The sequence below is a fragment of the Podarcis gaigeae genome (assembly GCF_964106915.1).
Source record: "Podarcis gaigeae genome assembly, chromosome: 7".
NCBI lineage: Eukaryota > Metazoa > Chordata > Lepidosauria > Squamata > Lacertidae > Podarcis > Podarcis gaigeae.
The window spans coordinates 26,715,324-26,731,641 of record NC_139683.1 but is presented as its reverse complement, the minus strand read 5'-3'; the positions used below and the strand labels follow the sequence as shown (position 1 = coordinate 26,731,641).

Below are 16,318 nucleotides of genomic sequence, written 5' to 3'. Positions count from 1 at the left end.
AAATTACAGCTTTTGGATACTAAATCTGTCTGACCCATATTTATTTGATTTGATTTAATGTATTTATATACCAATGAAAGCCAATGCATTGTAGCTGTTAGAGGACTGAACTAGAACCAGAGGCAGCCATGTTCAAATCTCCACACACCCATGAAGCTCACTTGTTGACCTTGGCCAAACACTGCCTATCACCTTAAGATACCTCACAGGTTTGGCTTGATGCTGAAAGCCGGCGAGAACCATGTACACCACCTTGTGTTTTTTTTGTGTTTTTTTTTTTTTTGAGGAAAGGCAGCTAACAAATGTAGTAAACAAGACACTCGGGTAATTAATATGAAGCACCATGGCTTTTTTCCCAGCCAGAACTCACTGGAACTCCAGCACCTCTCAGATGGGTGCCATTGCCATTCTAAGAGAATGAGGGAGGTGTTTGTGGTGAGCTCCGCCACCCCTTTTTCTAGAAAAATAACACTGCAAAGCACCATTATTATAATACAGCCTATACTGGTATTTTACACCTTCCTCTTCTTTTGCAAATTAGTTATTATTACATTTGTAAATGGCCCTCCCTCCAAAGTGCTCAGGGCAATGTAAGGTAGGTGGGAGTTTGAACGCTGAGCCCAAGGTCAACTAGTGAGCTTCATGGTTGGGTGGGGATTCTACCCTAGTTCTTCCTGGTCCTTCAAATATAGGCTGCTTGTTATTGTCATCTTCAGACAAGCAGATGTGGAAGCCTTTCCCATTTCCAACCCAAGGCATTATTACTGATATTTATGACTGCAGTCACATGTGCTGGGAGCAGTAGGTCAGTATTAGTGGCAACTGCCTGTATTTTACCAATGGCAATCTTTGGTAACAAAGCAGAAGAAAAACTTTTTTGACCATCGACAGACCACCTTATTTAACTTTGCTACATATCTCTCATGCTGGGGTAGGAGGAAACACTGACATTTCAGCCTAGCTTCGTGTCTGTTTTTCATTAGCAAGCAGATAAAATCTGACCCTTAACCATACCGTTTGAAAGGGCAACTTTTTTAAAAACGCAAAGGATCTATTCCACTGAACTTGGAAGAAGGTTGCTGCATGCATTGTTATCACATGACTCCCTCCCCCCCAAGTGCAGCTATTAGGGCTCCAGAAAGTGCCTGACAGCATTGCCTCTTAATTTGCTTGACAAAATTTCAATTCAGTTCAAGATCGGTGGCCAAATTTTCAACCTGGATACTGAATGCACATGCTTAGAAATCAGCAGATGCTTTTAGGATTCAGATTTTATTGGTCTGTCTTTCAGAACTTAGTGATCTACTACCTATTATAATCCAATGAGAGGTACTCATTTAAAACACATTTATTATGGTGGAAAAAAGCAAAGCATGTGCTTAACACTCCCACGGAAGTAAATGGGACTTTAAAAAGCACTTTCTTACAGCAGGTCTGGTTGAGTCATGAAACACAAAGGGCTGTACCAGATGTTCTCAAAGTTCTCAGGCCTTTCTGAAGGCTGCACTAGTCTGCTAGGACACGTTCTAAAAATGAAAAATGACCGCCATCCGCTAGGTATTTTTAAATACCTTGATGGAACGAAGAGGCAGATTATGAACTTTGGAAAAGAATCACAGCTCATTGGTGGAACACAGGTCACAGATTTAGTCCCCAGCATCTCCGGGTAGGGCTGGGAAATATTCTCTTTCTGGAACCGCTGTCCATCAGTGCCAACAATACTGAGTTAGATTGGGTGTAAGTTTCCTACAGTTCCTAACATGCAACAAGGTCCCATTAGGTGAACCATCTGTGGGAGTTTCAAGGGAACTGAAAAGCATTCCAGTAAGATGGTGAAACTTCCAGTAAGCTGAAGTGTTAGTAACAGCTGCTCCCATATGAAATAGGCATGAAAAATGACTCTGGGCAGAGCTACAAGCAAATATAGTGTTCATAGCTTGAAGAGATCAGAATGGCAGGAAATAGCTACAGTTTTTCATGGACTGCCTCCAAAAATATTTGAATCTATTGCGGCTTTCATCTGTAATGGACATACCCTTTGTATTTTATATACACACGTAAGTATAGATCAAAACATAGGTTCGAAATATAGTTAACCTTTTGACTCACTTGAAATATTCAGTCATTCAGATAAACCCACATACTGTAAAACTGTCAGGAACATCATCCAACCCTCCACACCAACAGCCTTAAATGCAAAGTGGACATAGCCCCACAGTCCTTAAGCCTCTTTATCTGCATTGGTCTCATTAGATTTGTTCTGGGTAAGTGGACTGTGACATAAGTATTAAATAACTACTCATATGTACCTCAAAGCTTGCCAAATCTATATATGCAATGGGATTGGGGCACCTTATCTTGCAGCCTCTCTCAGCTGTACCTGCCCCACCTCTGTATTTACCCTGAATGGCATTCAATGATCTCTACTCACTTGTGAAATGGGACTTTCTTGCACACACCCAATATATGTTCCAGTGGGTCTTCCAGGAGCATATTGTGAGTGTGGGAGAGAGGGTGGACAACAGGGGAGATAGAAGGTAGAGGACCCCCACCGTGTAAGCAGGTGCCTGCTTTTGCAATGTTGGATCTTTGTAGTGTTGGCAATCAAGTCTATGCTGAAGGTTGTGCCAACTGTCTCCTGCTTCTCTAAAGACCTTTCTTCCTTGCTACTCCACAGGCTTAGAACCACATCGCAGAACACCCTGTGCCTTACTTCTTTCAAATCCCTCTTCAAAATCCACCTTTTCCACTAAGAATTGCATATTGCTTCCCTTCCTTCCTTCCTCTGTACCAATGGGACCAATGTCACAGTTCAACCCATGATGGTAGCCTCTCAACTGTGATGCTACAAAATCAGAAAGGAGAGAGAGGGTGGGATTCCTACCCACTGGGCCTATGCACATTATATTGTATGAAAACAGACAACATTTCATTTTTTACATCCAAAATGTGGCTGTAAGATGGGCTGGAGGTAGGGCAGGAAGGGTGTGTGTTTGTGTGTTACAAATCTACTCCCTTCCTCTCAAATTAGGCATTTCATGCTTTGAGATAAATATGAATAGGGCATCGCTCCACAAGTTCTTCATGCATAACCATCCAAAATCTGAAAGCCCTACAAGGTTAGATTCCAAGGGAGGGATGGGAAGCACATGGAATAACAAGGAGAAGATTGAAAGCACAGTTACAGAGGGACAAGGCACAATAAATCAAATTAATTTCTTTCTCATAAATAGCATGTTAATTACAAATCTGTTCCTTACCTTGGCAAAATTCAAAGTTCCCTTTTTTCCGGCAGTCACCTATTACTAAACTCAGTGCTCTCCAAGTGTTTCTTTTGACAGATATCATTCTCCACCAATCGTCCTGCTAATTTCCTCTCCTTTTCTGACTGGGACAGATATTACGTTCACCAGCCCAGAGATCAATCTTTTCTATTGACAACAACAAAAGGAAAAAAAACACACGCACATATCACAGCCAGTTTGAAGCACAAAGCCCCTTTATTGACATGCTATCTATCTATATCTATATCTATCTATATATGTAACAGAAGTAGTAACTATAATCCTAAAGTAACTTCTTTATTATTGCATTTTAAAACCAATTCTTTTTTTAAAAAAATATTATTCCCAGAAGGAAGGAGGGAAACTAATGCATATACTGTGAATTACAAACAAGTCAAACATCAAAACTTAACGGGGTCAATTGTTCATAGGAAAGTAACTTGTATCAGGTCAGATTATATTTCCATCAGGCTCTCCAGAGTATCAGGAAGAGATCATTCTTATGGCTACTATCTAATATTTTTAACTAAAGAAGTCAGGCATCAAACCTTCTGCATACAAACTTGTTCTTTACCACTGAGCTATGGTATTACCCCCCACCCATATATTACCTCCTGCTGTTTTATATAAGGTCAGAATTTTTACCAATAACTCCCAGGATTCACAAACTACTAAAAAGAAGCATACCCAGTCCTGGGTCAATGATGCTATTATTTATTTATTCATAAATATTTTTAAACTTCTCCTCGTGCTCACATTCAAGAAGCATGATTAAAATAAAATGAATCACATCAAGACATAGTTTTCAACTGTTGTTAGTGCTGCATTTTATGTTGCTGTAACAACCCCCAACCCATGGATCTTCTGATTATTACGATAATAAATAAATACAATAAAACATATTCCTATTGACATCTACGGAATTAAACTAGTTGAATGCTCTAAACCACTTTGAAAGTATTATACTACCCAGCTCTGTAGCTGCAACTGTTTCCAAAGAGCTGCTGTACTAATATCCCATTTACTTCAACATGGTTTGCATACCATAGCCAAGGAATTCTGAAGTGTGTGCCAGGGCACCCTTAATATGCCAGGGAAAATAAAGCACCCATCAGAAAGAAAAGGCTGCATTATTACATGAATCCCTCCTCTTCACTTGCCTCCTTCCAGACAACATCTGCTGAGGGAGGGCAAATATGCTGGGTCTCTTTATCAGGCCTGATGGAATTATTTAACCACTTCCAATGCAGCAACACAGTGGAATTATTCCTTTTCAGTAGACACTTCCCATTGCATTGTGCATTCATTCTAACCCAGGAGTGGGGAAGCTATGGCCCTCCAGCTGTTGCTGAACTACAACTCCCGTTGGCTCTGGCAAACATGGCCAGGGATGATGGGAACTGTAGTTCAAGGCAACATCTGGAGGGCTGAACGTTCTCCACTCCTGGTCTAAGAAATAGACTGCATCCAACTATTTGTAAAAGCTGTTTGACAGAGGAACATTCTCCCTCGGGAGGTTGTGCACTCTACTTCCTTGGGAGTTTTTAAGCAGAACTCGGATGGCCCTCTGTCATGGAAGCTTTAGATGAGATTTCTGCAATGCAGGGGGTTGGACCAGAAGACCCTTGGGATACCTTCCAACTCTACAATTCTGTGATTCTATAACTACATTATAACTAAAATAGGCATACTGAAACCAACGGGCTTAAGTTAAGTATGTGTAAAGTTACATAACTATAAGTGGATCTACACCAGGGGTCAGCAAACCTTTTCAGCAGGGGACAGGTCCACTTTCCCTCAGACCTTGTGGGGGCCCGGACTATATTTTGGGGGAAAAATAAAGATGAACGAATACCTATGCCCCGCAAATAACCCAGAGGTGCATTTTAAATAAAAGCACACATTCTGCTCGTGTAAAAACACACTGATTCCCAGACTGTCTGCGGGCCAGATTTAGAAGGCAATTGGGCCGGATTCAGCCCCCGGGCCTTGGTTTGCCTACCCATGGTCTACACTGACTTATCATCATCATCATTTTTTATTTGTATGCCACCTTTCCGCAGTGAAAAAACAATGCTCAAGGCAGCTTACAGCGTAACAAGATTTACATAATTACAAAAGTCATAAACAATAAATAAACCACATCAAAAAAATACACAACCAAACGGGAAACAATTTCCACATAAATCAAAATCTAAAACTAACAATAAAAGGTACCCCTGCCCGTACGGGCCAGTCTTGACAGACTCTGGGGTTGTGCGCCCATCTCACTTAAGAGGCCAGGGGCCAGCGCTGTCCGGAGACACTTCCGGGTCACGTGGCCAGCGTGACATCGCTGCTCTGGCGAGCCAGAGCCGCACACGGAAACGACGTTTACCTTCCCGCTGGTAAGCGGTCCCTATTTATCTACTTGCACCCGGAGGTGCTTTCGAACTGCTAGGTTGGCAGGCGCTGGGACCGAGCAGCAGGAGCGCACCCCGCCGCAGGGATTCGAACCGCCGACCTTTCGATCAGCAAGTCCTAGGCGCTGAGGCTTTAACCCACAGCGCCACCTGTGTCCCTAAAATACATAGGTAAAAATACATAGGTAAAAAATACATAGGTATAAAAATACATACGTAAAAAATAATAGCAATTTAAACATGTATTTTATACATAAAAATACATAGGTAAAAAATAATAGCAATTTAAACAAAAAACAAACAAAACAAAACGGAGCCCTCTCTGCCCAGCGGCAACAGTGGCAGCAGTTCTTTACAGAGCCCATCAGGCCCCGCCCTAGGCCAGGTGTTGAGTGGCAGGACTGGGGCCCTCAGGCGCTGAGCAGGGGACTTAGTTGGATGCAGCCCATTAAGTAGACACATAGGGGATACCAGAGAAAGCCTTCAGTCTGAAGGCAACCTCAGCGAAATACAATCCACCACCCTGGCAGGCTGGTCTGGAGGTGGCGGTAATAGCAGCAAGAAGCATCCACAGCACTCTGAAGGAGCACCAGGCAGCTGGGAGCTGTTAAATCCCCCATCATGCCCCAACAAAGCATGGCTCCTGAGCCTTGAGGGAAATCAAAATGATAACTGGGAACCCAGGCATATAAGCTTCCCAGGGGCATCTAGCTGGCCATGTGAGAATAGAGTATTGGACGAGATGGGTCTTTGTCTAATCTAGCAGAGCTCTTCTTCTGGAGGGAAGGCATCAACAGTGGGCCCTGACAGTTGCCCATGCTGACTCTAGGCCCAAGTAACTCTTATTCTTTCCCTTTCAGGTTTAGAAGTCAAATTCTCACCCAGTTTTAAATTCAAAAAATGTGTGTATCTCACACATTAAGCCAATCTTACATGTGTTTCTTATAATGCAAAAGTATTTTAGATATGGGGCAGCCTAAATAAATAAACATATAAACTTGCACCAAGCAGATCCTAAACATGCAAAAGCATGTGCTCATTTTTTTTTGGGGGGGGGGAGAATACAGCCTAAATATATTCCACAAAACATCAGTGTCTAGTGAATTAGATCAGCGATGACAGTCAGTAAATAAATATAGCTAAAAATAAAGATGGGCCTGGAAGGCATGATAGTCTTCTGCCCTGGGACTTCAGGATAGAGGAAAATAAAAATATTGATATCCTGAAATCTAATGCTATATAAAGCAATGTGTTTTCTTGGTTCCACATGAGATGCAGTCCAATGTGCTATTTCAAATTCATTTTGTTGGGCTGAAGCAGCAATACCTTTGTTTACTGGTGAATGTTATTTACCCAGTGTAAACATATTTTCATCATAAGCATATACCCTGTCAGAGACTACGGGCAGCTTACTGTCCAGCTTTTTGAAGACAAAGTTCACCAAATGTTGAAGTTTTCAATTTGATAAAATATCCTTTATATGTTTAAAAACAGTTTACAAAATCTGTTACTCAGTTGGGAAACAGCAATGATTTGCTTAACTTAGTGAATGATATTTACCAAATTTTCCTCTTCAATCTATGCAAACCTAAAAGATCAACTTTCATACTTTAAATAATCTTCTTATAACATTAGTCATTTTCTATAGTTATTTTATAGGATTAGGAGGCAAATTAATTTAGGATGTCTGCATCTAATACCTTTGATAACACTCATTGTTTGATCTAGCAAGAAATTTCATGCATTTCACAGATTTGTGCAAGGAAATGGGAATTTGTAGGAGACATATTGATGGATTGTCCAAAACAATATTATATGCACCAAACAGAAAGGTTTTTTTCCTCTTAAAAGTATATTGATATATCTTTAGTGCAAAGTACATAATCTGAATCACTCATTTCTTATTTCACAGAAACCTCTGACAATGTTGAGTGGAATTTCTCCACCATTTTGTAAACTATATGCAGAGCTACACTGCTTAATTAACATCTCCTTTAAATATAATATGATACACAGCAGCCATTTGTAAGGCAATCTGCATTTCATTCATTTTACCCCATAATAGTTAGACAACAAAAATGATGTGTGTGTGTGTGTGTGCCTAACATATTAACTCTTGCAAATAACAGGATGACTGAAAGCTCCCTCACTACCCCTTTTGAAACAGAAAGCCTTAAACAATTTGTATTTCTCCAGAAGAGTGGCATTAAAAAGCTCATCATGTTGCATAACCATGGCAATAGTGAAAAACATACATTCCCAAACAAATATTACTTTTTCTCAATGGTATGAAGTAATTAAAGCCATATGTGTAAATCTGTGATCCATGCAGTAGTTCAAGCTGCAGCTAATAGAAAATACAGCGAATGAACTCTGCCATATAAAAGATTCTTGTTACAGAAATATAATGTGAAAACCAGATGGAGACAGAAACCCTTAATCACAGATGGGAATGCAATCACTGCCATACAGAATATTTTTTTTATCAATCTTAACCATATGCAAAATGTATTTATTTTGTGCAGAATGCAATAACTCGAGAGAGCCTTCTATTTGAAATCAGTTAACCTTGTAGTCAAAGCACTTTTATCTCCACCTCTCCACTCCCTTCCAAGATACTCGGCTAAGCCAAGGTTTTAAGAAGAGGAGTCATTGGGCCTGGCAAATCACTCTTGCAGCAGTTTATCTTTCAGAAAATTTAATAGGATCTAAAGACTACACATATCAGAATCAACATAAAAGAAAATCAAGTGCAGTTACCAGTTCCTGTATTGCTTAGTTACTGCCAAGAACCCCTTCATCACCTAAGCACACACAGGATTGTATTACCATGGAGTTAAGTCTTTTTCCTCTAGCGGGAGTGCACAACTTGTTCAGCAACAGAGAACCACATGCAGCTCTTCGCCAATTCTACTGGCATGTAATTAACACAATATGCGCATCACTCTTTATTTGCACCTAACAGGTACCAAATAACAGTTAATGGCCATAATTTTTAAAGTAAATACAGTGGTACCTCAGGTTAAGTACTTAATTCGTTCTGGAGGTCTGTACTTAACCTGAAACTGTTCTTAACCTGAAACACCACTTTAGCTAATGGGGCCTCCTGCTGCCGCCACGCCGCCAAAGCATGATTTCTGTTCTCATCCTGAAGCCAAGTTCTTAACCTGAAACACTATGTCTGGGTTAGCGGAGTCTGTAACCTGAAGTGTCTGTAAATGTAAATGTTATACACATATTCTGAAATTTAGGCAGAATTGTGGCCGTAAGCCTAGGCAGACTTCAGGATCACATCTTCTCCTACACAAGGACATCAGAAGCTTTTGCTTGTTATTTTCTTCTGTGTGATCTAATTTTGACTGAAGTCAGTTTTAAACCTTCAGTCATCAATCTGGCTTGTTTCAACAAACCGTAGTTAAGATTAGCCACAGTTTAGAGTTTGGAAGTGTGGTTAATTAAAAGCAGAAGACAATGCCATGGTAATCCACCAGGTTCAGTTTCTGATATTGTTGTACCACTGGTGCAGATATTTGTCCTGAATCTTCTGTACATTTGATTTTACTAATTCCTCCATTCCTTCATAGTCATGGGAGTTTCTTCCACCCAATCCCCAGATATATTGCCAAAATGTCACCAGCATCAATGACAAAAAATAATAAAAATTGGTCATATCTATGAGAGAAACTCTTGTGAATTTGAAGAAAGGAAGGAATTTGTAAACACTTTTAGAGAGCCAGCGGCTTTTTATTCTTCCTACTAAAAGTGTTTTTAAAAGGTAAAAGCCATTTCAAGCAGCTAAGAAGTGTGACACTTACCATGTGCTTTTAAAAGAGTACAGAAATGTTCCTGGAAATGAGTCGTAGGGACAATACACAGAAAAATGAGCAGCCACCACCACTGCCCCCTTCTCCAAAATGCTACTGCATACAATGTTACAGCGCCATGTAGCATCATTCTCAGGAATGTTTCCAGTCCCTATTTTTTAAAGAAGATTTTTCATGAAATGGGGGAGAGAGGGAAAAGCTCTTAGATTACCTTGCGTTTTTTCCCCTCCCTGAAAACGTGCCTTTCAGCTTCTGACTATGCAGCAGAGAGTTCCCCAACCCCCATTAAATCTCTGGAATTTGGTTGGGCTTAAACACTGACGGCAGCCGTAATTAGACAATTTTTGGTCTTAAATGAGTCTATTGCCCATTTCTACCCCATTCTTATGTAGCACCACAAGGATAGCTTTTAAAAAACCTTCTTGGGTGTTCCTCTTCAACAACCTTGGTTCAAATGATACAGTTGCTTATTTCTGCCTCTTCTTTATATAGCACATATTTCAAAAACAAATTCTGAAAACCTTCCAGAATGTTCATTCTTCTTTATCAGCCTAAACTTCAAATGATCTGCAACCAGGGTGGAATCTACACACATATACCCCCCCCCCTTTTAAGCGTTTTTAAAAATACATTGAATTTTCCATAAGGCTTACCATTGTCATCTAGTGTCGCATTGTATATTGCATTTAAAACGTTTTATTTGCAGCTGTATAGCTAAGTCCCAATTTTCACTTTCTAAAATAGACGTTCCGGAGCAGTAACATATTGTTAAAAGCCACTGGCAACATAAAAAGGCAGAGGCTCTTTCTTTCAACACACATCAGACCATGGCATGCACCAGGACTCCACCACAGCATCCTAGATCAGAAGGGATTACTATCAACATGCTCCCCCACCTGCAATTCCTCTCCTGTAACATCCCTCTTTTGCCAAGCAGCAGGTACAACAAGAATGCACTTAATTTGCAAAACAGAAATTGAGAAAATCAAGCTACACTGCCTACTACGAAAGGTACAGTGGTTGGCTAACAAACCAAGCCAAAATTTGCAGAACCTTAGAGAAAGTGAAATGGCACACCAACTCGAAGGAAGGAAGGAAGGAAGGAAGGAAGGAAGGAAGGAAGGAAGGAAGGAAGGAAGGAAGGATTTGCCCCAAGTTCTCTTTCTTGGTCCCTCTACACAGATCTGGTGGGGAGGAGTGGGGCAGAATGTGAGGAACAATGTTTGAGAGATGATCTCAAGATCTGAAAGCAAGCTTAAAGTGCCCTGCTTCTTGATATAGTTAAAATTAGAACAGCTGACTCAAAAGTGCTGAAAGAATTCAACTTGCTTCTTGAGCACTTCTCCATTTCTGTGGTTCAAATAAAGGTATCATTATCATTATCAGTTTATTTACACACATTTCCAGGTGATGATCAATGCAGCTCAGAAGAAGAGTGAGCAAGTTAATATACACCAGGAATGGGAAACCTCTGGCCTTCCAAATGTTGTTGGGCTCCAACTCCCATCAGCCTCAGCCACCATGGTCAACGTACAGAGATGATTTGTAGACCAGTAACATCTGGAAAACCATTGGTTTCCCTACCACAATATTGAAAACTAGCAGAAGCAATTATAAATATATCAAAAGCATTTCATAATAATAGTTAAACCCACACCAGCTAGCTAACAAAAACATCATGATTAAAAAATTCCCTAAACACATGAAAAGCTTTCCTTTCTGAAATAAGAAAACGACCAAATAAAATGCACATTTAGCTAACATAATTTAGTGATTTGATTTAGTTTGGAAATAGTTATCAGTAGCAAAAAATACAAGACTGTAAGTACATAGCAATTTAAACTAGTAAAATTTGAGAACTATCTAAACAGCAGCATTTCAAAGAAGCCAAAAACATGCACCAAATTGGAGTGATGCTATCTAGGGATGTTTGGCAGTAGAAGAACAATTTGCAGTCGGAGTAAATCAGGTGCAAAATGAAAAATAAGTAGTGAAGAAAAAAATTCCCAACCACCAAGAATCAGGCTCTTTATTATTTATTTATCTCCTGCCTTTTATCCAAGGAGCTCAAGGCCACATCCACTGTTCTTTACCCTTCTCCCACATTTGATTCTCAAAAAAAGTCTGTGAAGTAGATTAGACTTCAAGATTTGACTGGTCTACAGTTACCCAACGAAATTCATGACACTGCAAGAATTTGAACCAGAGTCTTCCCAGTCCTAGTCTCTAACTCCAACCATTACATTCCAATTTTTCTGTTTTCCTCAGAACTGTGTTCTTGTTGTTGGCATCCATCTGTCTCAAAGGACAATGGAGTGCGCCTCCGGGGGTGAATGACCTTCCTGGGGCACAAGCCTGGGGGGTATATAATAATAATAATAATAATAATAATAATAATAATAATAATAATAATTTATTTGTACCCCGCCCATCTGGCTGGGTCTCCCCAGCCACTCTGGGTGGCTTCCAACAAAGATGAAAGATACACTAAAATGTCACATATTAAAAACTTCCCTGAACAGGGCTGCCTTCAGGTGTCTTCTGAATGTCAGGTAGATGTTTATCGCTTTGACATCTGATGGGAGGGTGTTCCACAGGGCGGGCGCCACTACCGAGAAGGCCCTCTGCCTGGTTCCCTGTAACTTGGCCTCTCGCAGTGAGGGAACCGCCAGAAGATATATATGGAGGAGGTCCTAGGCTTCCCAGACAAGACTTCTCTCTCGGCCTTGCTGATATGGTTCAAAGAAAAGCAGAGCAATATGTTTGGCACAGCTTGGCTGAAAGAGTCGCCAGAAGGAGGCGTACAAGACGCCATCCAACAATCTATGGGACTCCACTCCGGATTTGTGTAGGGTTTACTCCTTAGCCTTTCCTTTTCCCAAAGATATGACACAAGGCATCAGTTTAGGATCAGAGTTTTCCTTCTCCTAGATGGGCTACTTTCCCAGGTTGACGAACCCCATCTGCCCCTCACTTCCCTCTACAGCATATGCAGAAACTGCCTTCTTGACCATTGGACCCAATGTTGGTTTCATCTGCTCAAGCCATCAGAGTTTGTTGTGTATAGCCAAAGGGCTGTCTTCATACACAGGGGAAGTCCCTAACTCCCCAAAGGTTTGAGACCCATTGGCTACCCTACCCTGATTTAGCTGGCCAGTCGAAGCTGTTCCTGAAGTGTGGCCACTGTCACATGCTTACAGCTTCTAGGAGCCGCAGGCGAGAGCTGAGTGCAGGGTGGGGACCAAAGGTGGACAAATAGCCCCCAAAGGAGTATGATGTGTCCCCCACCAGAAATGCTACCTCTCCCCTAACACACCATACACTTGTACTGTAATGTAAATGGGGAACTAAGTCATCATTACAGTGGTACCTCGGGTTAAGAACTTAATTCGTTCTGGAGGTCCGTTCTTAACCCTGAAACTTTTCTTAACCAGAAGCTCCACTTTAGCTAATGGGGCCTCCTGCTGCCACCACACCGCTGCACGATTTCTGTTCTCATCCTGAAGCAAAGTTCTAAACCCGAGGTACTATTTCTGGGTTAGCGGAGTCTGTAACCTGAAGCGCCTGTAACCTGAAGTGTCTGTAACCCGAGGTACCACTGTATTGGTAAACAACCTTCAAAACACATACACACACAGATTAAGCTAGAATCTTAAAATCTTAAAATCACACTCCAGACTTTAAAAAATTAACTTTAATTCACAGAGATCTCCAATCAGGGACACTAGAGAGATACGCTAAGCTTGCTGGCAACACACTTCTCTACTGAACAGTGATTCAGCATCCGTGAGCAATTATAACATGAAACATCACACCTCCAGTTTATCATCTGGTTTGGAGGACAGCCAACTTCACTCAACCACCACCACTGGTAATTTAAAGAGCTAAACTGAGAATAAACTAAATATAACAACACAAGGGGATTACAACATTTCAAATGGTTTAAGGATAATTCTAGGAAGAAGAAACGTTCTACCTTGTCTCTTGGTATGAATTAATATTTATAAGCTGAGAGAAAAAGCCAAGTTTACAAAAGAACAGCTACTGTAGGTCTCACTAAATCACAGCTTGGAGAATCCATGAAAAAATCATTCAAGTTCATGCAAATCAACAGATAATTCCAATGAAATTATTGTGGCATTGTGCATGAATCAATGGGTTGAATACTTATTTCCTGCTCTCATACATAACTGGCTTACTGTTTTTCAAATATTTTATCTGACATTGCAGCTAATGTTAAAATATGCTACTTTCCATTAAAAAAGAAAGATCCATCTTCCTCATTTTTATGTCTTTCTTCAGACTCACAATGACAAAGAAACCTAGCAGTTTTGTTGTTGTTGTTTAGCAATCCCGCCAACATGTTACAAGGGAGAAATTATGTGACTTTGAATTTTTGTGCAACTGTTCCCACATATAACCTTGCCAGATCTCAGAAGAAATGAGAGGAAAATGACATACACTCTTTCCACACATTAATTTATTGACATGCTTTCACATTTAAAATTGCATATCATCTATTCTTGAAGACTAGCTGAAACCCTAAGAAGCCCAGTGACAGGAGAAAACGCCACACACCCCCTCATGCCAATTTGATACTAACCTAGAAAAAACAGTGGTTCAAAATCAATCAAAAAGGGGGGGATAAGAATTTAATCAACTGTATCTATTCATTTGTATAATGAAGTGCATCTATTAATTTGATGCACCTTTTAAATATAACAAGCCATTCTAGCTTACAAATAGCTTAGTATCATGTATCAGAGTGAAAACACAAGAACCCTTCACACACAATTTTCTTCCTTTTTTCCTCCGTCTCCCTCATCTAATTTCATTGACGAGGGACAGTCCCTAGAGAACAAAGAGAAGAGAGAACCTATTATATCCAGAGGCTGGTTTCTCCAAATTGAAGGCATCTGTTCCATGCCCATGACTTCCACATAGAAGAAAAACAGAACTTTGAAGGCATCTGTGTTCATGCTTGACAGTCCTATATCTTATGGACTTCTGTAATTGCCCAGCTGCAAACACAGTTTGCTCACTGCTGCTGTCATTGTCAGCTGATCTCATCTCTGTCACACACAAAACAAAGACTGTAGAGCCATGATTTATAAAGTAAAGTTGAGAGAGCCACACAGAATTGCCACCAGGTGTCTAATCCATCTTGTTACCTGGTATATACCGGTCAACAGAGGATTATACTTCATGGATCTGAGAAAATGTGCTCTGGTCACAAAATGGGCTCTGGTCCTCTTATGCCACAATACAGCAGTTCTCAAACTTTTCGCAGCAGCAGAACCCTTCGCTTTAAACAAAATTCCAGTGGAATCCTTGTAGTAAAAACTTTTACAAAGATATTTTTTTTGTAAAACAGTGTGGGGAGGAGTGGGATTTTGGGGAGATCAAGTCAGAGAGCCAGTCAGAGAGGTAACCAGGGCCGGATTTACCGTAGGTTTGATGAGGCCCAAAGCTACCAAAGGTAATGGGGCCCTTTGTATGTCCAGCTGTCCTTTGTCAACAAATTGTCACTGTTTTTTGTGTTAAATATATGCTAGATGGTAATTTATGAACCTAATAGGTATCTAAAGCCATTTTGTTTGTTTTTTATCTTATATTTTGGAAATGTACATCCAGTTTTGTTTCCTTTAAATTTTGGCGGGGCTCCCAAGAGAGTGGGGCCCTAAGCTATAGCTTGTTTAGCATATAAGTAAATCCGGTACTGGAGGTAACATTTAAAAGCAGCAGCTTTGAAACCTATAAAAACTTTGCTGTCAATCTCTGTTTAGGCTTCGGCTCCAATGCGAGACAGTTTGTATCTGACCATATATTTAACTGTTGCTGCCAGGCTGCAGCTCAATGGAAGGTTCTGGGATGGGGAAGAGGGATTCCCATGACAAGTGCTTGAACACGTGGGCAGGGCAGAGTTGCTTACCCAATGCCACATGATTCTGCCGGTTACCGATGGGGCGGGGCAAAGCAAGGATGGGAGCAGCGGATTGGGCGCACACCAAGTTTCCCACTGCCTGGCCCCCACTTCCTCTTGGTAGCCAGCAGCAACATGCAGCATTGGGAAGTTACATAAGCAACTCTGCCCTCCCTCTCTCGCCTGCCAACTGCTATTGACTTAAGCATGGAAAGCATGGTAAAGGGAAGGAAGGAAGGGGAAGGGATTCCCAGGACAATGGCTTGAGTAGTGCATTTAATCCCCATGCCTGCAGCTCAATGGAAATCACACATTAGGTGTGCTTGTCCACCATTCCAACTTTTTCTTTGCGGGACTCCTTGGAATGCTTTGCAGAATCCCAGGGCTCTGTGAAACAGAAATGCTGCCATAATTCCTGTATTTTCCCATCTATAAGACGCCCCCATGTATAAGATGTCCCCTATTTTGGGGGACTCTTATTTAGGAAAATGGGGAAAGATCTATCCGTGTATAAGACGCCCCTAAATTTTGCACATTATTTTTAGGGGGGGAAACCTAGTCTTATACGCGGAAAAATACGGTAATATGTCGGGTCTTTAAGGTGTCACAAGACACAGTTGTGCTTGCTACAACAGAATTAGCAGGCTCCACACATGAAATCCTTCCACCTGGGAAACCACAGCTACAATCCTGCAAGCAGCTTCTTCAATACACTTGTCTCACTCAGCTTGCATGTGTCTTACCTGAGCAAGGGCCCATGTACCTTAGAGTGCACATACATCAATGAGATAACATAGTAGTGCACAGGACCAGAACCTGTGCCCATAAGAAATGTGATCATCTTACATATGTGTGACTCTCTCCTGTTCTCACACCAAAGATCAC

At 41.0% G+C, this 16,318-nt stretch overlaps 1 protein-coding gene across 7 annotated transcripts in view; it reads right to left on the bottom strand.

Moving 5' to 3' along the window:
* The window catches only part of RUNX1T1 (RUNX1 partner transcriptional co-repressor 1), a 145,065-nt gene that overhangs the window by 112,097 nt on the left and 16,650 nt on the right, over positions 1-16,318 (bottom strand). For 4 of the 7 annotated variants that reach the window (XM_083747797.1, XM_083747796.1, XM_083747799.1 and 1 more), the window contains one exon: positions 3,261-3,431. The exons of the other annotated variants lie outside the window; for them this stretch is intronic. In XM_083747797.1, coding sequence (XP_083603923.1) covers positions 3,261-3,348 — 88 coding nt within the window. In that variant the 5' untranslated portion in view covers positions 3,349-3,431. The remainder of the gene's footprint in view (positions 1-3,260; positions 3,432-16,318) is intronic. 7 annotated transcript variants of the gene reach the window in all.